The following is a 23,035-nucleotide window of genomic DNA, read 5'->3' on the forward strand; positions in this document are numbered from 1 at the left end:
CTTTATTCTTTCAATTAGTCTCTAAGGTACTATAAGATGCTTTTACACAAATAGATAAGTATATTTATTTTGGCGATCATCATTACATTAACAAGAAGCAGGAAATATTCTCTCTAACAATTAAGATATCTGAAAGCTAACTACTTTGGAACTATTTTCTTCAATGAATTTACTCACTCTAGCAATGCAGTAATCCTTAGGATTTTCCTTTTCCAGACCATACTTCTCCAGTGCTTCAATAACAGCAAAATCGGCAGTATCTGTGGTAGACAGCAGGATTGTCTTGTACGGTATATTTGGCTTCAAACTGTCTGCATAAATCCTCAGAGTCCCACCTAAAACACAAATTATATATTAACACACATTATAAATTATGAGCTCTATACAGCCTGAAGAACTTGAATCTTTTTTTTTTAAAAAATGTCACCCAACATGCACTATGAAATACTTTTTTAAATACATTGTATCTCTTTCCTCAATACTGGGATCCAAGGAATTTTACACGAAGCAGATAAAACTACATGAAAATGCTAAAACACAAATAGATCACACTAAACCAACTAAATTTAAAATAACTTAAAATCATGTGAGTTAGGAATGGAGGACTTCCAGTTAAATGCCATTCCCTCAACAAGCAAACAGTTGCCAAAGGCCTGTCTGAATGAAAAATATATCACATATCAAAACTGAAGACTATTACACTGCAACCTGACTATTTCTGTAACATACTTTATGTCTTTATTAATAATAATATAATAAAATTTTATTGATACCCCAACAGAATACCTAATAACATAGCTAGCCTTTTCAGGAACTATTTAGGAGAGTCTATGAAAGAGATTGAGGTTGAATCCGATTTGGGTTGCTGCTGCTTCATTGTTTATTACACTATGGTCACAATCGACTAATAATATTTTCCCTGAATACTGTAATTTTTGTGTTGTAATTTATTATCATGTTTTTTCCCCATAATAATATTGGCATTTGCTTTCCACTAAGCCCTCAAGTGAGATAAAACAAAAATAAGTGGATATGTTAGAACAAAAACAAGAGAACATGTTAGAAGCAGCTCTTCAGAAAGCAAAATCCTGGGTTGTTGGGACAAATCCAGAATGGGAAAGAGCCTTTTCAGTGGATGCTTCCAAACTCCCTCCCATGAGAGACCAGGATGGCCCCATACCTGCTGGCTTTCTGCAAACAGGTATCTGACCTTTCTCTGCCAGCAGGCATTTGGAGAAGAATAAGGGGCACACTGTCGGGGAGGTTGTGGGTGGAATTTTTGAGGGGACTGAGTGTTCTAAAATGCCTTTTAATTGTATTATGTTTTAATTATTTTAACAAGACACACAGTATTATTTAATTGTGTTTTCAATTACTGTATTCATTCTATTTAAGTTGGTCAATGTATGTGGTTGTTAGCTGCCTTGAGTCCCCTCAGGGAGAAAGCCGAGGTGTAATCAAGTGTAAATAAATAAATAAATCATACTTGTCTCTGTTGTTAGAACATGGTATGTAGGTCACATGTTATTTGGGATATCTCATAAAGGAAGTCAATGCAAGTTTTACAAAGATACTTGCTTTGAGTTCCATTAGGATTGGGATTTATTCAAAAAGAGTATCCTAAATTGTGTCTAGGAAGTCCAATGAGAGCCAAAGTAGACTTTAAAGCATATGCAAACCTAACCCATCCAATTAATTTTCTCAACTTGAAACAAAAATGCTACCAGAATCTGGCCGGCCATCAGAACTCCTGAATTCTTGCATTCTTTTCTCTAATTTTTGCTGTCTTCGTCGTTTCATTACCACTTCTGGATTGGATATTGTACGAGTGAAACTGGTCTCAGGCATATCTTTGTACACTTCTGCTGCAAGACGGGAATTCTCACTGCCAAAAATAATTTAAAGGATAATTATAAAAATAATTTAATGAATAATCATAGCACATTGCGTACTTTTACCTATACTTGTACCTATAACTCAATTGTTAGATGTTTTTCAACACTTTTCTCAGAATAAGGTGCATGTTCTCCTACCTCACCAAATCAAACAGTTAGCTAAACAGAGATAGATTAAGGAAAGTTTTACAAGATACCCTTTAAAATTCTTGAATATTGGAAGAATCAGAAATACTTGAAATTCTTTAAGAATACTTTTTAAAAGCCCATCATTGTCTGAGAACAACAACAACTTTAATCTTTAAACAACTCACCAAAATATTTGATTGAAAAAAATTAAAACACACATTTTGTATAATTAAATCACAATCAAATAGTAATATTTATGAAGAGAAAAAAGAGAAAATATATACAAGAGTTTGGACACAAAGAAGCATGGAGAGATCAATTCATATAATAGGGATCAAGGAGATGCTACCCCCTTTCAATGTAATACTTATCCTGGAAATCTGCTCTAGGAGACTGCAAACCTCCTGGGAATGTTGTGGGATGAAGACTGCCGGCGGGGGGGGGGGGGGGGGGGGGGGATATCAGAAGTGGAGGAGGGAACAGAATTTGAGTAGGAATCTTTTTACAGGTGTGCAAATTGGCAAATTATGTGACAAAAGCACCCATATGAAGGAGTATAACAAAAAGCTTGATCTCAATTTTGGGAGATTTATCACCTAATTTATCGATTAAAGATTCAATATCAAGATCAGCTATTCTCCTATCTAGTTAATTGAGACTTACATATCATCCCCATGAAATGGTCCATCATTGTCTAAAGCTTGTCGCAATGCTTCTTTTTCTCGCCTCTTTTTTTCTTTCTTTTCCTTCTTTGATAGAGTTCGCTTGAAGTTCTGGATCACTCCCTCTTTCTCTTGCTTTTCAGGGCCATTGCTTTGAGTCTTCTGAAACAAATCAAAATTATTATTACAATTTAATGAAACGTTAATCCTGTCAGCTGACTGCCTCCCCTTGTAAGAATCTGCCTGGGCCCTGAGATGTTCAAGAGAGGCCCCTTTCTTGATCCCACCTTGATCTCATGCTCGATTGGTGGAAACAAGAGAAAGGGCCTTCTTACAGTGGCTGGCTCTTAACTCTGGAACTCCCTGCCCAGGGAAGCCAGAATGGCCTCTTTCCTCCTGTCCTTCTTCCAGCAGGCTAAAACCTTATTATTCATGCTTTTAAAGAAAAGGATTTTAAAGAACAAGTCAGGGGGTGCTATGATTTGCAGCTTTGTATATGTTTTATTTAATTTAAACTGTGAATTTTAATACTGTTATGTTTAATTCTGTTTTAATGTTTGCATAATTGTATATTTTAAATTATGTAGTCAAACTCTTAATTGTAAACCAATTCGAGTCTCCTTTAAGAGAGATAAAGCAGGGTATAAATAAATATAAATATAATAATAATAGAATCTTGACTGAAACATACATGTTTTTAATGAAGAAAATGATAATTTGCACTCTTGATTGAGAGCAGATCAAATATTCAATCCATTCTCCTAAATAAAGTATGATAATCGTGTGATTATTTGATGCTGTGTGTCTTCAATTAATTTCTGATATGCTGATAACAGCATTTTCTTTGCAGATCTGTTCTGAGAGGGTTGTTTGCCCTTGTCTTCTATGACCCGCCGCAAACTAGCCTCCTGCGGGAGCAAACCTTGCCAGCACGTCCCTGACGTCATGAGACTCCGCCTCTCGCCCCGCCCCTTTCTCAGCCTCTTTCTCCGTGCCAGAGTGGTTTTTCCTTTGCTAGGGCAGCATTGCCAGCGTACTCTCTCAGTTGGCAGAATTCAACTGAGAGAATACGCTGGCAATGCAGCCCTAGCAAAGGAAAAACCACTCTGGCACGGAGAAAGGGGCGGAGAAAGGGGTGGAGAGAGAGGCACAGTCTCATGACGTCAGGGACGTGCTGGCAAGGTTTGCTCCCGCAGGAGGCTAGTTTGCAGCGGCTCTATGACTAAGAGACTATGACTTTCCAAAGGTCACCCATTGGGTTTCCATGGCTGAAGGGGAATTTAACCCTGGTTCCCAATGTACTAGTCCAATACTCAACCCACTACACTTCACTGGTTACCCATGTAATCATATATAATTGCATAATGCTAGTCATCAAATGAAATAAAATATTAATTCATTCCTTCATATATAATTGCAAAACATGGTTAGGATTATGCACACAAGGTTTAATGAAACCAGTTAAGTGACAGGCTCTCTCTTAGTGCTTTCACCTCTTCCAGTAAAACCTGGAATACAATTTCAGCTAAGTTTTTTTAGCTACTTTTATACAATCCTGCCTGTATCGAGACTTAGCATCATGTCTGAACCAAGAATCTTGTTTTAAAACAAAGTTATCATTTTAAGAAGACCTGCCTGGATTGAGCATACTACTAACATGAGATTCAGTCAACATTAAAGTCATTTGAACTACTTGGAAGAAGGAAATGAAGCATGTGACTGTACCACTTTACCAGGCTCATTCAGGTTTAACAGTTGCACACAAATATGGCAAAGCCCAAACAATGTTGCACATGCACTGACTTGGGCTTTTAATTTTTTTTTATTAAACACACTTGTGCAGCATCTTATGCTGATTAAAAAGTGTGGAATTCAAAAGCCTCCTTTTACTTGCAAATTATCTTCATGTTAGCACAAAGAAGGCAGGAACACACAGAAATGCCAAAAATCTCAGTTCTGTATTTTTATTCTAATCTCCTACTTTATGAAAAGTAAATTATTTGGTAACATATGAAAAATGACAAATTCAACTAATATGAATATCAAGCCAACCTACTTCATGTTCAAATCAAAACAAAAACAGTGTGAGGTTTTTTAAATGAGTTAACCTCACCATATTGTTCTAAATTTTGCTTTCTAGGAAGCAAGACCAATTTAAGAAAGAAAAAAGCATAAACATGAGCATTCACATAGTTTTATCATACATATAAATACCACATGAAATCTGTCATTAGTGATTGTTCTCTATACGTTATCTGGAATTATTCATCCAACCCAACAAAATAGTATCTTAAAACCAATATTTAAAACATTTTAAACAGTTTATCACTGATTATTTTCCAAATTACAACAGCTGAAACAACTGGAGCATTAAAATTCAATTTTAATACAATATAGTTTAACTTAATAGTGTAATTCTATTTTAATGTTGACATCTGTATGATTTTAAAAGGGCTGTGGTGGTGCAACGGGTTAAACCACAAAGCTATAGAACTTGCTGAGCGGAAGGTTGGTGGTTCTAATCTACGGATGGGATAAGCTCCCGTTTTTAGCCTAAGCTTCTGTCAACCTAGCAATTCGAAAACATGTGAGCAGATCGATCTGTACTACTTTGGGGGGAAGATAATGGCACTCCGTGCAATCATGCTGGCCACATGACCTAGACATGTCTATGGACAACACCGGCTCTTCAGTTTAGAAATTGAGATGAACACCCACCCACCCCCACCCCCCGAGTCGGACTCAACTAGACTTAATGTCAAGGGGAAACCTTTACCTTTTACATGATTTTAGTTATATGATTTTACTTATTTTAATTTGTAAGCTGCCTTGAATCAACAACAAATATAGATAAAAAAATTCCACTCTTTTCTCAGCACTACAGTTACAACAAAACAACTCAAACTATCCGATGAAACACATCATTATACAAATACGATTGAAAGCGTCTTTCAAAATTCCATCATATGTAATTAAAATATCGTTCTAGATAACTTTTAAACTATATATGGAAAGGTTATTATGGATATTTAAATTGACTTACAATAATATTTGAAAGATATATTGAAACTGGTTTTTTACCTTTGGAGGAAGTGCATCATTTTCATTCTTAAGTACAAATCTTCCCTCTCGATCATCTTTGTTCCAATTTAATTGAACAACTAAGGGTTTCTCATCTATGTCCAATCTTCTTTCTTCTTCAAAATAAGAAATGGAAAGAGGCATACATAAGAGTTACTGATATTTCATAATATTGTTCTTCAGTAGCAGTGGAAAACTACATACATCAGATCGTTTTCAGTTTATAGTACACAAAACTTGTATTACTAGCAACAGTGGATCAGCAAGCAAGACAAAATCAACATGACAATGCATGTCCTCACCCACATGCTTGCATTCAAGGTGCTCACTATTCTCTAAACACCTATGCCTTTATATTTAAGGAACAGAGCCACACGAATCTCTGGAATTTAAAAAATATATACTAAAAGTAGCCTAAAAGTATTGTTTTCTCCAACAAGAGCTGTTCAGGCATCATGTATTTATTTATTTATTGTATTTGTATACCGCCTTTCTCAGCCAATTGGCGACTCAAGGCGGTTTCCAACAAATTGGTATACATAAAACATAATAGATAAAAAACATTAAACAGTATACAACATCACAAAAGCAATAAAAAGCAACATCATCAGCATCTCATTATTTTCAAGCATTGTCCAATTCCAATGTCAGGTCAGAAAAGTGTCTCTGTGGAGTCCCAATATTGGTGAAAAAATTAATAATCATCAAAAAAGAAGTAGGGTTTTTTTAAATTACAAACTTTCATTAACCCTAGTGACCTCCTGCAGTGCCCTTAGGTTCCAGGGAATCTTGGTTGAGAAATCTTGACGCACAGTATCTCGCATCATTGCAATTACTGGTCCTGGGTTCTTTGTTTCAATTTATTTTGGGAATGGGTGCTTGGTATATACTTGGCATGGGGGGGGGGGGGAGGTGGATAGAGAAAAGTAATTTTCTTTTCTTTTATTAAAGTTGATGGTTTCTGTTCTCAGGATTTACAAATACAATAAATAAATAAATACATGATTACCTCCTGCTCAAAATCTGGCAAAACCAATGATATTCCCTATACATTTTAATATGTGTATTCGTGCTTATGTGCTTTAATTGTACTATATAACCCGCCTCGAGTCATGAGGAGAGGCGGGAAAGAAATAAAAATATTATTACTACTACTACTACTATTACTATAGGCTTAGTATTCATGATCCAAAAATCCAGAAAACTAAAAAATCCAATTACATATGGATGGCTAAAAGAGTGACATCTTTGTTTTCTGATAGTTCGATGTACACAAAGAATGTTTCATGCACAAAATTATTTTAAAAATTACTGTGTATAATGAGGTATTCAGGAAACACAACTGATTTTTGTGTTGAGAATTCAATCTCATTTCTAGGGTATCTTATTATACATATGCAAATATTTCACAATGCAAATAAAAATAAAACCTTGTTATCACAAACCTTTCATGTAAGGGATACTCAACTTATAACTCAGATGCTCTTACAGCAATACTACCCAATGTGGTGGTCTACAAATCAATTTTGGTTGACAAGAAATCTGTTACTGGTTTCTAGACAGATTTCAGGAAAAAAAATAAAATCACTGTGGCCAATGCCATATATGTTACGAGTCCCTGATACATTGGTGGAAAAATTCATATTATACAGTTTAAGAAGCACCACCTTACTATTTAGGATCCTTTCGTAAAATTTGTGACAAAATATGAAAATGTAAATGCTATTGGTATTTTTTCTGAATAAACCATACTTTTAATATATTAAAAACTATAATTTTTGTGTTAACCCAATTGATGTGTAATGCATTTGTATTCCTAAAGTACGAAATGACATCTAGTTTTTAAGGTCAGCTAAGATTGTATGTTTCCCCCTTTTTTTCCTCTGAAACTTTCTGTTTTTCCTGGGAGGGGGGCATTTCTACTCCATGGTCTCATATCTAGCCCTCCCCCATTTCATTTTCTTTATCTTAACCAGCTCACAGAGATGAAAACTGATTAACACTGAAAATTCACATTCTTAGCTTAAATAATGAAATTGGCACAGGACTTTCAGACAGTTTCATCCAGAAGCTTAAATAATAAACAGTGTCAGTGACAGGATACAACATCAAGGCATCATCTGTTTGGAAAAACAGCTTAAATGATTTAACAATAATCAGCTAATATCAGCCAAGCAAGTGGAAAAGAAAACTGATCTTTGCCATTAAGGCTTCTTCTTACTAATGCACAGCGATTGTTTAAAGCTGACAGAAAATGTGCTAATAATCCCTTTCCTGTTTTGGAACAAGGGTACGTTTAAAGTGGTCAGTTGAAACATTCACACCTAGATCAAACAGACAAGAGTTCTTTGTCCCATCCTGGACATTCCACAGATATATAAACCCAATTTTCCTAGTTCCAACAGACCTCACTACCTCTGAGGATGCTTGCCATAGATGCAGGCAAAACATCAGGAGACAATGCCTCTAGAACAAGGCTATATAGCCTGAAAAAAACCTACAACAACCCACCTAAAGGATTTATTTAATTAATTAATTATATTTAATTAAAGGATTTTGATTAAGGTAAAAAATAATTGCTGGACATGAGACATTTGCTTATTGCATTGAAGGAAAGTGGAAGAAAAGTCTTGCTGGCAACAGGTTGGCTACTATATGAACAGCATGTTGGTCAAGATGTGCCTTTTGTTTGATGCAGCATGGCTCTTCTTAAATTCTGATGTAACAGTTGCTGAAGGAGTCCATAAACTAGAAATCTTCAGAGCAAGTGCACAATTCAAAGTGTTGGCCTTAGCCTTTACTACCCTAAACAATTCCTGCCCAGTTTACCTATCAGAACATATCTTCCTTTATGAACCAGTTTGAGTATTAAGATCTGCTGGGAGGTCCTGTTCTCGGTCCCATCATCTTTGCAGGTGTGACTGGTGGGAATAAGAGACAGGGCCTTCTCGGTGGTGCCCCTTCGGCTGTGGAACTCCTTGCCCAGTGAGAATAGATCGACCCCTGCCCTCCTGGGGTTCAGGAAAAAAACTTAAAAAATGGCTGTGCAAGCAGACATTTGATGAGTGACAGAATTACAGTATAATACCTACATTTATACAGGCATAAATGAAGCAGTTAAATGATGACTATGGGACTAGTGCAATGTTCAATATGTTTTATGTTATGATGTTTTTATGTACAGTGATTTTCATGGTTTAATTTGTATTTATATGTTTACTGATTTTAGTTAATGTTACGTATTGCTTTTGTATGTATAATGCGGCACTGAATCTTGCCATATTGTACGCTGCTCTGAGTCCCCCTCAGGGTGAGAGAGAGCGAGACAGAAATGTAGTAAATAAATAAATAAAGGATGGCATTTCTTCTTTTCCACTGCCATAAAAGGATTCTGATTCTGGTATATGTCTGTGGGGGTGAATGTTCTGTAATGAAAGGATTATATTTTTCTATATTCTCCAAAGTTCTATTTCGGTGTAAACTAAAACAACACATTAAAAGCCTCTAATTCAGTGATTCCTAAACATAGGTTCTCCAGGTGTACAGCAAGTCCCAGGAGCCTAGCTAAATTGGTTAGAAATCCCAAATGTTTGGCGAATCTAACTTTTTGGCAGATCCTTAGATCCACTGAGATGCCTGTCGTAACAAATCCAGAAATAGGCAAGAGATCTCATTGTCTCACTGTTTGGAAACATGACTGTTTTAACTGGGATGTCCTGTGGAAAAGGTGAGGCTGGAGGGACCTTTGATCACAACCGAAAAAGGTGAAAGGTAATGTCATAAGGTGGACGTTTGACATTGTAATTACTGAACAGTATGTTTCCTCATGCCCAACCAAATATATGTCACTTCCGTAAAGTGTCCTCTGCACCAGAATGAGGCCAGAGATGCTTGTGTTTTGGCAATATAATTTTTACATTAATCAATTGTTTGGTTAAGTTTACATTCACCAATCTGCATTTTAGGAACTGCCTTGGTGAATCCCTAGATGGAGCTACAACAGAAGGCAAGAAAAAGAAAAGCGGAGAAAATGTAAGCAAATGAACAGGGAGAATGCAGAAAGAGGATGCTAATGAAAAGGGATTAAGAACAGAAAAGAAAGGTGCAGTTTAAAAGTTTAAGAGAAAAGTAGACCAAAGCAGATTTTTAAGATAAAAAAAATTCTCCAAAAGATGAAAGTGGGAGGAGGGAGATACTGTAAGAAAAGTCTTAGAAAAGTTGGTGCCTTGTGAATGAGAAGAAAAATAAATCCAGAATGGAAATCTTCTGCAAAGCCCATCTCTTGCAAACATACAAAAAAGATAATACTCATTATTATGAAATGCCATTGAGAAAATCTGGAAAACCAAACAAAGTACACATCTTACTCATAAATTAAAACTGTTTAAGTGCCCCCAATTTACAATTTCAGTACCGCATTAAAGCCTGAACACTAAGGCCTGAACTTGTATTTCTAGAAAATGAAGCATTGAATGTTTATCCCGAATAGTCATTCTTGGATGATTAGAGGAACAATTCACAATCATATTGGTTCTGAATTGCTCTGCACCCCAGAAGAGGTGAATATCTCCACCAACAATATTTCAAAACAGTTGGGCAAGATGTTTTAAAATAACTTACCCTAGCTACATAATTTCAATATATATTAAAGGATATATAAGTATTTGTGTATTACAACTAGGAAATACAGGGAATAGGAAGAAGATACTTTTTAAAAGAACCACATATCATACCTGTTAAATATACTATGTGAAATCTACTGTTATATCTAACACCAGGAGTAGTTGATTAATTTATATGCACATGTATATTTCTGAGTTCTCAGTACAAATATGCTTTCTGTTTCTACAAGATAATGTTGAGGTCTACATTATATTTTTAAACTCAAATATGTCCTTCCTTTGCATTTACCACAAGGCTGATGAACTGATAATTCTAATTTCAGCTTTCATTTCATTTTTCTCCAGTTTGGCAATGGAAAGACAGGGAACAAAAATGATCTACAGAACTGGATCAATAAATCTATCATATTGTATTATTTTGTATTTTTAAAGCTATATACAATGAATTCTATTTCCTATGTATTAAATAACAGTTTTTATATCTATCTGTAATGTTTCCTAAATGTTTCTGCTTAATCCACAGAAAACCACCATGACAGAGAAACTTCACAGGGAGTTTCTATTTATCTCTTCCCTTTTTTAATAGTATCTGGAAATTAAAATTTAAAAATCCATTTGTTATTAAAAAGCTCTCCTCCTGCAGTGTTTTGGGTAAATTTGTTTTATATAATCTTTGCCAAAACCACCAGTTTTTACAGACATGTATGTTCATTTAACCATTATCTCCCACAAAAGTAGGTTTCTTGTTAAATTCACTGCCCTGAACTTTACAATATTTGTTAAGTTCTCTTTTTTTATAACTTCCCTCTTCATTCCAATTAGTGTGACTAATTTTACTTCTAGTCACTATTCATTTTATTAGGACTCAGTAAATAGTCGCATAATCACCAAACCGAAAAACACACAAAAACTATCAAGTCCAATCAAAGGACTCCAATACGGTAAAAGTGTAGAAATTAGCTTGCATGTTGGTAGTATCATTTCAATAATTTTTCTTCTTTTTAACTCTTTCCAGTTTCTTCTGTACACTAACATTCTGAGCACTGGCTGCATAAGCATTTAAATTCCAAGCTTCTGCTATATACTCATCTGCAATCAATATATTTAAGATGGCAACATTAAGAGACACTGAAAGACTTCAGCACCAAGCCAATGTAACTTTCCTGTTCTAATAAATGTGATATGTCTTTTGGTTTATCTGTATTTTGTCTTTCTTTTCCTTTTTAGTTATTTCTGTCCACTTATTCTTTTCTATTACTAATATCCTGAATACTTTTCTGAAATCTTTCTGTTTCTATTCAAATTTTGTTTTTGAACAGTATTTTTTAATGCTGACCTCTCTGAGTTGCTCTCATTTAAGACTATTTTTTCAAGTATTTTTACCAATCCTGTATTAGGGAGTTTTTTCTCTTCAGTTAGCATGCTTAAGCTTCTTTTATTTTATAATATTGTTATAGATATGAAATATTTTCTTATCTATTCCTAAATGTCTGTGAATGAAAACATTAAGTAATTAGATTAGAAGTGAAATAATAAAAAACTTTTTCAATTAGTGATATATGACAACACAAGGTTTCAGATAGGAATGTGTTATTTCAATGTTCTGTTTGAAATAGAACAAAAAATATCACTCTTCCACAAAAAAAATAATCAAATTTCATCTTGGGGAGGGGGCTTGCGGGGAGGAAAGGCTTTCAGCAAGGGCTTATTTGCTCTTACATTCGACAGAAAGCTTACTGTGGAGAGATGCTCCCAAAAAGTGTCTGTAGGCAGTAAGAGTTCTAGAAATAAACTGAAGCTTAAAGAAAGCTGGTAGACCATGTTTTTTCACCCCAACTTCCACCAGAATATTAGTGGCATGTTCCAAATCAGATAAAACTTCCCGTTAATTTTCTAGGGCAATGCTATTAATTACTACACTACGCAACATAAATAAATAATGCTTGGATTGATGGACACCAACAGCTAAGCTTACAGCAGCAACATGGGCAGATTTCCCTAAAAATGTCTCCTCAGATAAAATCTCCAAGATGTTCTCTATTGAAGGTAGTGGTTGGAGATTTTCTCCCTAAACAATACTCTTACAGTTTTACAACTTGAATCTTGATATTCTTATTTGATGAATTTGCTGCAATTTTTTCAAGGTGTGAATTTGCAATATGATATGTCTCTGTGGATCAAAAACATTTTTGTAAATAAGGTAACTCTCACAGCTGAATACCATCATATAATCACACGAATCAGTTCTCTCTCAAAGAAAAAGTCCTAAAGAGGATACACTGACCTCCACTGACATGAACCTCATAAAGTGAGTATTTAGGGGATGACAGCATTCGCATATCTGGCCGGAATTTTTCCGCAAGTGTTTCTATCACATCTTGAGTTGTAGCTGTGCTAGACACTCGGATACACTTCGTTGCAAAATTTCCAGCCGCTCTGTCTTGAAAATAAAATCTCATAACTCCATGGAATTCCAGGTCCTATAGTAAAATAAAAGTAAATAAGTGAAAGTCTGTACATTTTTTTTCACGTAAGTATTTATTTACACACACAGCAATTTGAGCCATCAACATACCAGGTTCTTTTCAAATATTCAACTAACACCACAGCATCTTGTATAAAACACTTATGAGCATCTTAAGTTGAGAGCTTTTTGAGTTACAAGCCGTTTCTTGTCTGATTTTTTATTCGACATGCGAGCCAGATTTGAATTACAAGAACCTTCCAAGATGGGAGAATTGGCCAGAGCATCGACTACTCCATCTGCCCGCCAAGAGACTCCACCATAGCTTGGACCTGGAGCAGGCCATGCAACGCCAGTGAGGGAGATTGAGGGGAACCTCCATGGTGACGAGAAGAGCTGAAGACAGCCCCAAAAGCAGGCCAAGCTCACAGAGATGGAAGGGCCTTGGTGTATATGACTGGAGGCCTCCTCTCTCTCCCATCTCTGGCTCTGAAGGGCGAACAGCAGCAAAGAGGCCGAGAGGAAGCCACTCAGGGAGGGAAGTAGGAAGGCCTGGCTGAAGCCCTTGAACCTTGTGGGGCCTTGGTTTAATTTGTTCTGAGACTGAGCTCTGAAGTGTATTAATAGCATTTCAATGCATCTCAATTAAGAAATTTGCTTTAACATACGAGCAAATTGCGTTATGAACTTGGTCACAGAACGAATTAAACTTGTATGTCAATGTATCACTGTACCCACAAAGCCTTTTGGCAACAGGCAGACATTTTTCATTCTCCCTACTCTCTAAAAGCAAGCAAACAAATTAAAAGGTGTTTCATTAAATACAGTTCAAAATTTTATCACAATTACAAATTTATAATTAATAGCTTTGAAACAAACCATACTGTGGTTGATTCTTTCAAGATTTTTTTGAGAAAAACCATCTTAGAAGTACCTTCTTGGGGGACATCTATACTTGGTCTATTTAAGACAATTAATTCTGTACTATATTCCATTTGTATGGTACTCATTCCTTCAAGCATTTGTAAAATGAACCTCCATGTTAAGATATGGTACAGCTTAGAGTTTCAGAACTACTAGACTAGAACTTCCAGCCATGCTACAATCTGAGGAGGATTTAAACAATAGTGGAGTTGCTACACAGAATGACACTATTCATTATAATTTGCAAGACTGAGATTATTTTTGCTTAATATTTTATGGAACACTGTATATGAAGAAAGAAGAAAATACCTCCTGAGAGACATTTACAGGTAAATAAACAGATGAGGCACAATTCTGGGTTATACTGCTGATACAAATAGATGAAACTAAACCTCTGACTTCAGAAACATTGCTGAAACACTGTAAGATTTCAAACTGTCTAAGGCAGAGCTTTCCAAACTCTGTGCTGCCTGCAGTCCCTAGGTGTGTCACGTGAAAAATGCCCCCCCCCCCCAAAAAGGCTGGTGCTGGTCTCAAAGCAATTTTTTGCATTGAAAAGTTATTAATCCATTCCGCTGCCCTCCCAAAACCCCCAAATTGGTTATGTGTTTAAAATAAAAAATGTATTTTATAAATAACAAGTAATGTATAAAATAATAATAACACATAATAAAACATAATAAAAGAGAATGCTTTCCTCTTCCACACACTAAAACAGGGGTAAGGAGAGAATAAATATTTAGACTATTAAATATTTAATAGTCTAACTTTGAAGAGGTTCTCTGCAAGAAAACTGACGTTTTGCCAGGATTTGAAGTATACGTTTATCTACCGTAAATGAAGAATTAGCATATGTGGAGACCTTTTCTCACCATTCTCCATGTCTATTTCCCACAGCCAGAGTACTGAAGAGGATGGAGTCTATATGTAACTTCAATAGCTCTGAGCAATCAAAAAGCATAAAAGTATGGATTTCAGTTAAGGTTTTCAAGAGCTCCCAGATTTATGGATTATATGTGATATATTGAAGTGTAAACTAACATTTTGAAGAGGCTCAGTTACATTTATTTAGTGATACATTTGAGTAAAGAAGCAACTAATAGACGGAACACATAATTCAAAGCACAGCAAGATGACAGTTCTTCAGCAACTGTTTTAAGTTTGTTGCTACAACAAGAACAACAACAACAACAACAACAGCAACTTGTATCCCACAAATGATTGAAAAAGTGTTTTTTTTTTCTCCTGGGATATAGAAAATAAATGTGTATAATGTAAACCTAAGGATCTGTCACACTAACTTGCTACCTAATATCAATTTGAAGACCTTTTCTTAAGTCAAGATGAAATGTCAATGAGAATTATAACTTTTTATTCTACACAATAAAGAAAAACATACAGCAGATTTCTTCTGGCCCACTGGCAATGCTGGAAGAAACCATCTTTTAATGTCTGGAAGAAAAGAAGTGGTTCTAAGTAAGCATGCCAACAGCAGTGAAGGAGAAGCAGGCGCTTTCCCAGGGAATTGTGCAAGGTTAGGGAAGAGGTGTGGCTTTTTCTTTGGCAGGCAAGCAGGGAGGAAGGACGGGTGGCCCACAGAAGTTAGTTTTCACATTTGCCCATTACAAGAGCCAAATAGTGCAGTCCTGCTTTATCTTATATCATAGTTGCTTAATTTGTCAGTGTAGTTGCCATGTAAAATTGTAATGATTATCTAAGACAGCACAGAAGAACCACCCACATACAAGCAAAAAAATGTGCCATCACCCAAACCCTAAATAATTTGTACAATTATAGTGCCCTTAACATTATTCTGTGTACCTTGTGTACTAGGCTATTCCACTGTCAACTTCCACAAACCACATCTTCTCTGTGTTATAGATTAATGCAAGAACTCCAACACAGCAGCATAGCACCACATCATATTCTCACATACATCCATTGCCCTCAACTGAGGAATCTTCCTCAGTAGCTTAAGAAAAGCCCTCCATCCATCCCAACTGCTACTTCTGTTGCCTCGAAGGAGAGCAGAACAAGCAGTACCTGCTGGATTTAATCCCCACCCCAACTACTGGTTTACCATCTGTTGTCAAAAATGTATTTATCAGATTGCAGCTTCAACTTCACCTTTTATATATTTTTCGCATATTATTTGCATTGTGTTTTATTTCTACTTGGTCATGTAGCTGACTGAGTGTCATCTAAAATGGGAATCTCATATTCACTATCTCTTGATTCATTTTGAGTAGGGTGTTTGTGGTAAACGATCTTCAAAAGGAGGACTGTGTCTTCCTCTTCTCAGTGCTTACAAGCATAAAAGTACAGTGCCACTGCCATTGCTTTGGAAGAAACTCCACTGTCCACTATTACTGTCGCACAAGTAACAGTTTAGCACATTTAGTTTGGCTCCTCAACAAAAGTCTATCTAGAAAGCCCTACAGAGAAAAATGCAACAGTTACTTTAAAAAGCAATGTGCATTTAATCGTAACTCATTAATGTGCTAATTTACTCACAAGGAACAAGTGCTATGCTGCTCATAAAAATTAACCTGTGACTGTCCTTTGTTTTACATATTTTAAACACAACACTTTTAAAATACCCCCCTACTATTCCTGAATACCTCAAATTAATGTAAGCCTAATTTCTATTAAAAAGTAACAGGTTGACCCCCATTGTTGTACACAGAATGGCCTGAATTCTATTTGTAGGCCAAAGCAGACCAGACTACTGAATCAATGGAATCAATCTATGTGTTAACTCATTATGAAAGTATTGATTAAATAAATTTAATCTAGTCAGGGCTGACCAACATGATTTAATGGCCAAAATGTTAAGTAAAGTACATCTAACATAGTTGTTTTATCTAGATGTATGTGTTATCCAAATAGTAGCACAAGAGTCAATGTAGACATGCAGCGCCTTACACTACCACTAGTAGTTTTATGAGGAAATGTACTCAATTTTGTTCTTGTACTACTTTCACACAAATATATGGATCTACTATAGCAATTAGCATATGGCATCACTGCATATAAACCAAGATCTGGCAACAATGCCCTTTAGAGAGCAGCTTAGGGAGATAGGTGTATTTAGTTTGGAGAAGAGAAGGGTAAGAGATAACATGATAACCATGTATAAAAATTTCAAAGGAAGTCATAATGAAGACAGAGCAAAGCTATCTTATTTTCTGAGAACAAGACATGAACAATGGATTCAAATTACAGGAAAAGAGATTCCACCTAAATATTAGGAAAAAAAATTACTGATGGTAACAGCTATTCAACAGTAGAATATGATGCATTGGAGTGGTAGAGTCTGTAGAAATTGTTAAGCAGAGGTTAGATGGCCATCTGTCAGGAGTCCTTTAATTTTATATTCCTATGTGGCAGGAGGTGAGATTGATGTCCCTTGTGGCCTTTTCCAACTCCGTAATTCTCCTATTCTATGATTGCTATACAGTCCTATAATAGGCATAATTTTGTGAATATAAGGTATGGGCAAATCCAGGCCCGCTCTTTTCTCAGGCTCTCATTTCTCTCACCATCCTATCCTTCCTTCCTTCTCTCTTTCCTTCCTCCTTCCACACTTCCCTTCCTCCCTTATCTCCCTCTTTCTCCTTCCCTCCTTCCTCCCTCCCTCTTTTTCCTTCCTTCCTTTTTGTCTTTCCTCCCTTCTTTCCTTCCCTCCCTCCATTCCATCTTTCTCTTCCACACTTCCTTCTTTCTTCTCTTTTTCCTTCCTCCTTTCCTCCTTGGGAATGTTTAGCTGGGAGAAGAGACAGTAGAGAGAGAATATGAGAACCATGTTTCAAAATTTAAAAGGGTGCCCCATTGAGGAGGGGGGAAACTGACTTTCTGCTGCTCTAGAGACCAGGGCACAAGGGAGCAATGGGTTCAAATGGCAGGGAAAGAGATTTGACTGAAAAGATTAGGAAGAACTTCCTGGAGGGTGGCATAGGTGGCCTTGGAGTGTAGTGGAGTCTTCTTTTCAGGAGGCTTTTCCGCAAAGGCTGTCTATTGTGAATGCTTTGATTGGGCCTTCCTGCATGGCACAGGGTTGGACTAGATGGCCCCTGGAGGTTTCTTCCAACTCTAAGAGTCTAGAATTATCAGGAGTAAGCAATTCATCAACCCCTTCCCAGGCCACCCACCCCACTCCAGCCCGCCATGTGGCCCCCAAGTTAGAAAGTTTGCCCATGCTTGAGCAAAAGGCAAATGAATGTTTTACATGTTGTTTCTTTAAAAACCTAAGCTAATGCTTAAATTGATTAAAATGGCAATAAAATACTCTACAAACTGTGCATACACTTAGTTGTTTTGAAAATGCCAGACATTTGTTAAGAATCACAGGAATTTAAGCTTGTTTTACCTACACACATATGCCATCTAGTTATTAAAACAGAAAATAAAGAAAATGCTTAATAAAAAGACACATCAAACACAACTAAAAACTAGGTTCTCATTTACAGAACTCTGACTAAAGTTTACAGGAGTTGGAAGAAGTATCTCAAAATGCCAGAAAGTTAATGTCCAAATGAGAATAATAAGAAATGAATTTTCTTACATAACCTTTTCTTAGGCTCAAACCAACTATGAATATAAAACCAACTCATGAAATGTTGAGAATATGTTTAGAAACAAAGAGAACATAAATCTAAAATAAATTATGCATATTATTTAAATAAATTATTTATTACAAAAGCACCCTGCTGCTTCTGAAAAGATTTAGAATTACCAGGACCTGAATAAACCTATATATGCAGATTTTATTTTAAAAATCAAACTAAAAATATAGTGAGCTTTTTACAATGACATACTACAAAGTTTTTTTTATAAAACAATTGTTAATTTGCATAAATTAAATAAAAATGCTGCATTTTAAACCAGAAGTGGAATATGTATGCGTGTTTATGTGAGTTCAAGCTGCCTGTCAACTAATGGCAACTCCATAGGTTTTTTGGGCAAAGAATACTCAAGAGATTGTTTTGATCTTCTGAATGATTTTGAACTAAATCTTCTGCCCACCCTGGCTAACACAGCTGATGGTGAGGCCTGATAACAACTATAACCCAAGAACATTGGGTGGACCACATATTCCCTATCACTATAAACCAAGTAGGATGCCAACAGCATCGAAGAATTAGGAGAAAAACATTGACAAAATACCATTCAGGTAAATTATGTCCTAATCCAAATATCAAAAAATACACCACTTCTCAGTCACTTTAAAAGTAAATTCCTACTCAGCTTCAGTTAGTAACTCAGGTTTCCAATTAACCGTTTGGAAGGCACAATTCTATACACCTGTGCCATGCCATTTTTTAACTTGCTTTTTTTTCAGCAAAGCCACAAGCCTGCTAAGTCTTAATCATAAATTATTTGCTGCAGCCTCACAGTTATTTGGGTTGTTATTTTCTGCACCTGTTTGAACTCTACAATAACATTTTAGGATCATGGGAACCAGAATTATAGACAGCATTCTAAGTACAGTCACACAGGAGAAAGTGAAGTATCTGAAAGACAGTTCAAGTAGGAAACTTCACAGTGTGGACATGTGCACTACACTTTAACAAATCAGGATCATATCCCACTATTCTGATATGACTATTCAATTAAACTTTAATGATTAAAACACACTGTTTCACCAACCAGTGACAGTAAGTTAGGTACTAGTTACTAGCATATGAGATCTTTCCTTATTCCCCATCACATCCCTATTTCTATTAGGCCATAATGAAAGACAGTCAGCTTTGTTGTGCAGCTATGGTGTAGTGCAAGCAACCTCAAACTGCAAACCTCCATCGACCTGGGCCTTCAACACTCAGAAGCCCTGTTCAGTTATTTAATAGTCATTAATTCTGGGAATTGGGAGTTCCAAGCAGCTGAAGAGCCTCAGTTCAAGAATGCCTTGGTGTAGTGGTTTGGATGTAGAACTAACACACTGAGAGACCACATTTCAAATCCTGACTCAACAATGGAAACCTAGAGTGATCCTGGGCTAACCAGACTCTCTGCCTCAGAGGAAGGTAAGGGCAAACTCCCTCGGAACATGTTTTGCCAAGAAAGCACCATGATAGGCCCCCTTTCTGTCACCATGCATCAGAAATGACTTGAAGGCACACAATAACAGAAGTTATGACACAAAAAGATGTTCAAGTAGGTATTTAATTACAGGGATCTAACAAAGGACAATAGATTGCTACTGCAAAAATAATCAAATCACATCACTATGTAACTGACATGATCAACAGCAAGACTGTTCTTAGCTCCACAGAATGCTTACACATAAATCTAACTATGGTCAAGTGTAACAATCAATCAACTAGTTGCAGTACCTTATAACAAAAGTAATGTCCCATTCTTTCTGTTTCCTACTCCCTTCATCTCACCTACCCCTAACATTGAACTCAACTGATCACATTTATGCCAGAACTGTTACGTATATTGTTACACTTACATTTCCCTCATCAATGCAGATTTCCCTTATCAGGTGCAACAAGTGTTGAGATTCAATCCTCCATCCACAGCTTCCAAAGCCTCCTTCCCCTACTTATTGGAAAACTCCTGATGCTGCTCCACAACATCAATCTAAGCTTTGTGCAAAAGCATCTGGTTGTATCACCATAGCCAGATGCTGAGACCCCTGGAAGACCATAGAAAATCTCAGCACAATGTCATTATTTTACATATGACTATGGGGAAGTAGTAATATGCTTCTTGAAGCATGTTTATTTGCTACAAATCATGAAATGGTTAGGCAGAAGCTTGAGGGGGCATTTCAAAATGTTTGGGGAAGAGGGAAATATATAGTATAGGTGTGTATGCAGAAAATTATACTATGGTGAGGGAACACAGGATTGAAGCCTTGATCATTTTAATAATCAAAGCATTTCTGTAATGCATTCTTCAACTCCCTTACTCTTCATCTCACTCCTGTTTGAAACCCTTAACAGGTACAAATGAATACAAAGAATTTAAACATGTGTTTTTATTGTCAGTATAATTACTGGGGAACAAAAGTAAATATTCTAGTTTGTAAAAAATTCTCTACATTTAATGGAACATTACTACAGTCCAGGAAATATTTTACTTGTTGTTTCTTTGGGGGGGAAATAACAAATATTTTAAAAGGGGTTTTTAAGAAAATAAATTTCATTTTATCCATATCTTCAGAATATAATCCATGCTTCCAATATGGATTTGAACACAATGATCTTTGACATGCACTTTTTCCAGAATATTACAGCTCAATTCATTGCTTGAAGGCTGATTACATAAATGCATATAATAGGGAAACTGCATTTTTAAAGTGCCTATTAAGGAAAGTTGCAGAAGAAAAATGCATGCAACTGGATGCATATTTTTAAATGGTTGGTAGATGGCAAAATTAGACAGCCTGGTCTCAAGAGTGGGTTGGAAAGAAACAAAAACTCTCATACAAGCAAGATATGAAAAAGATATGCATTATGTTCTCAAAGCTTGGTGATTCCTACAGGCACACAGGTTTGGAAATATAAAACAAGGAACAGAATTTTGCAAAGCTGGCTAAGCTGCCAATGGGAGGGAAGGGGCGACCGAGGTGGCCACTGCTGTCATTACCACTTTAATGATTCTGGCTGAAGCAGAAGATCTAGAGCTGCAATAAGTATGCACTCTAAAATACTCCAATAGTCCTCCTGCATGCATGTTCTCAGGTAATACACACACAAGGGATGTACTACAGCTGTCTTCTACACTTCCTATTTCTCCGTCTGATACCGAAGAGAGAAGCCTTCCCCAGATGCTCAAACAACACTGTTTGTGGTAAGTGATGATGACAGGTGAGATTCAACAACTTCAGATCAGCCCAAGATTTTCAACGTCTAACAAAAAGTTTGCAACCCCATGCCAACCATCCTGAAATTAAATTGAAACCCTAACACACACAGCAGCTTTTACATATTCAGTGTAACAAAAGGCATGGGGAAATATAAATATATGCACTACTTGCTTATTTTCTTATCAAAGTTAAATGTATTTGACTGCTTTACTGTGAAATGCAAAGTTTACAATGGAACATATAAAATAGTCAATTATGACATAATTATGCCATTTATAGAACCACCATGCCTAGATTTACTCAGAAGTGTAAGCAGAACTCCTGGCCCTAACAGTTAACCTTTCACGAAATAGGGTGGGATTGGTTTTTAATGTATATGTGTTGTTTTGATAACTGCATGCTTATGTTTTGCTTACTCTTTATGTTTTTGTGTTTTGCTACATTGAAACTGCCCTGAGTCCCCTAGGGGAGATAGAGTAGTATATAAAACAATTTTATTATTGTTGTTGCTATTTCCATGCATACAATTACTGTACTCTTGTGGTGTATAAATGACTTAGTTACATACAAACAAAACTGCAAAAATACACAACACTACATCTGCATGTTGCAAAAATTAAGAATAAACCATCTAAAAATAAGAAACACTACTATAAAAACTGAAACTACTGTATACATTTTGTAGAGAACGAAGAAAAGTTTTGTCAGAAAGTTCTGAACCACACATTTCTCTCAACAAAAAAACAAACAAACATTAATCCCTAGGTGCAGACTTAGGTCTGGGATTTGAATGTTTTATATGCTTTTCGTAATTTCAAAATACTCAAAGATCCAAAATTTTCCACATAAGTATGTGTTATGGAAGAAAGCTCATCAATTGCAGAAATTGCAATCAGGTATTTGGATTTGAACCTGGACTTGTTTTGAGTGTAAGAATTTCAAATTTTGATTTGAAGCAATGTTTTATGTCATGAATTAAATTAGATTTAAAACATCAACTTCTAATGTTTGAATTTTTCTAAATATTAAAAAGCTTTGGCTCAAAAGTAGTCTATTTGATATGTGTTTTCTTTCTGTTCTTATATATTTAAGTTACAAACATATGTACACTTTGTGTGCTAATGTATACAAAACCTATTTTGATGGTAGAAAATCTCAAGGGATTTTGTTGGGGTGTAGTTGGTGGATTCAAGAAGTAATCTTCCTCCCAATCTCTTTTTCCACAAAAAGAGAAAAACATCCAGTTCACATCATTTTGCACGCCACGTACATCAGTACACAGCTTGAGCGATCAGTCAAGTCTGCTACATGCTCAAAAGGAAATGTTCTTCTATGCCCTAGGTAAATCATTGTCAACATACAAAGCTGACTTAGATAAGATTTGTATGAACAGCACTACAACATACCACATTCCCAGACAAGAGTATCACATTGCAGCA

General features: G+C 36.0%; 1 protein-coding gene across 26 annotated transcripts in view; it reads right to left on the reverse strand.

The window, feature by feature from the left end:
* The window catches only part of AFDN (afadin, adherens junction formation factor), a 91,252-nt gene that overhangs the window by 57,611 nt on the left and 10,606 nt on the right, over positions 1 to 23,035 (reverse strand). For 16 of the 26 annotated variants that reach the window (XM_060753732.2, XM_060753730.2, XM_060753731.2 and 13 more), the window contains exons 2-6: positions 12,674 to 12,869; positions 5,768 to 5,883; positions 2,688 to 2,848; positions 1,725 to 1,885; positions 178 to 335 (exon numbers count right to left, since the gene is read on the reverse strand). In XM_060753732.2, coding sequence (XP_060609715.2) covers positions 178 to 335; positions 1,725 to 1,885; positions 2,688 to 2,848; positions 5,768 to 5,883; positions 12,674 to 12,869 — 792 coding nt within the window. The remainder of the gene's footprint in view (positions 1 to 177; positions 336 to 1,724; positions 1,886 to 2,687; positions 2,849 to 5,767; positions 5,884 to 12,673; positions 12,870 to 23,035) is intronic. The other 10 variants (XM_060753729.2, XM_060753734.2, XM_060753738.2 and 7 more) reach the window with 3 other exon arrangements.

Source organism: Anolis sagrei, chromosome 1, assembly GCF_037176765.1.
Source record: "Anolis sagrei isolate rAnoSag1 chromosome 1, rAnoSag1.mat, whole genome shotgun sequence".
Taxonomy (NCBI): Eukaryota; Metazoa; Chordata; class Lepidosauria; order Squamata; family Dactyloidae; genus Anolis; species Anolis sagrei.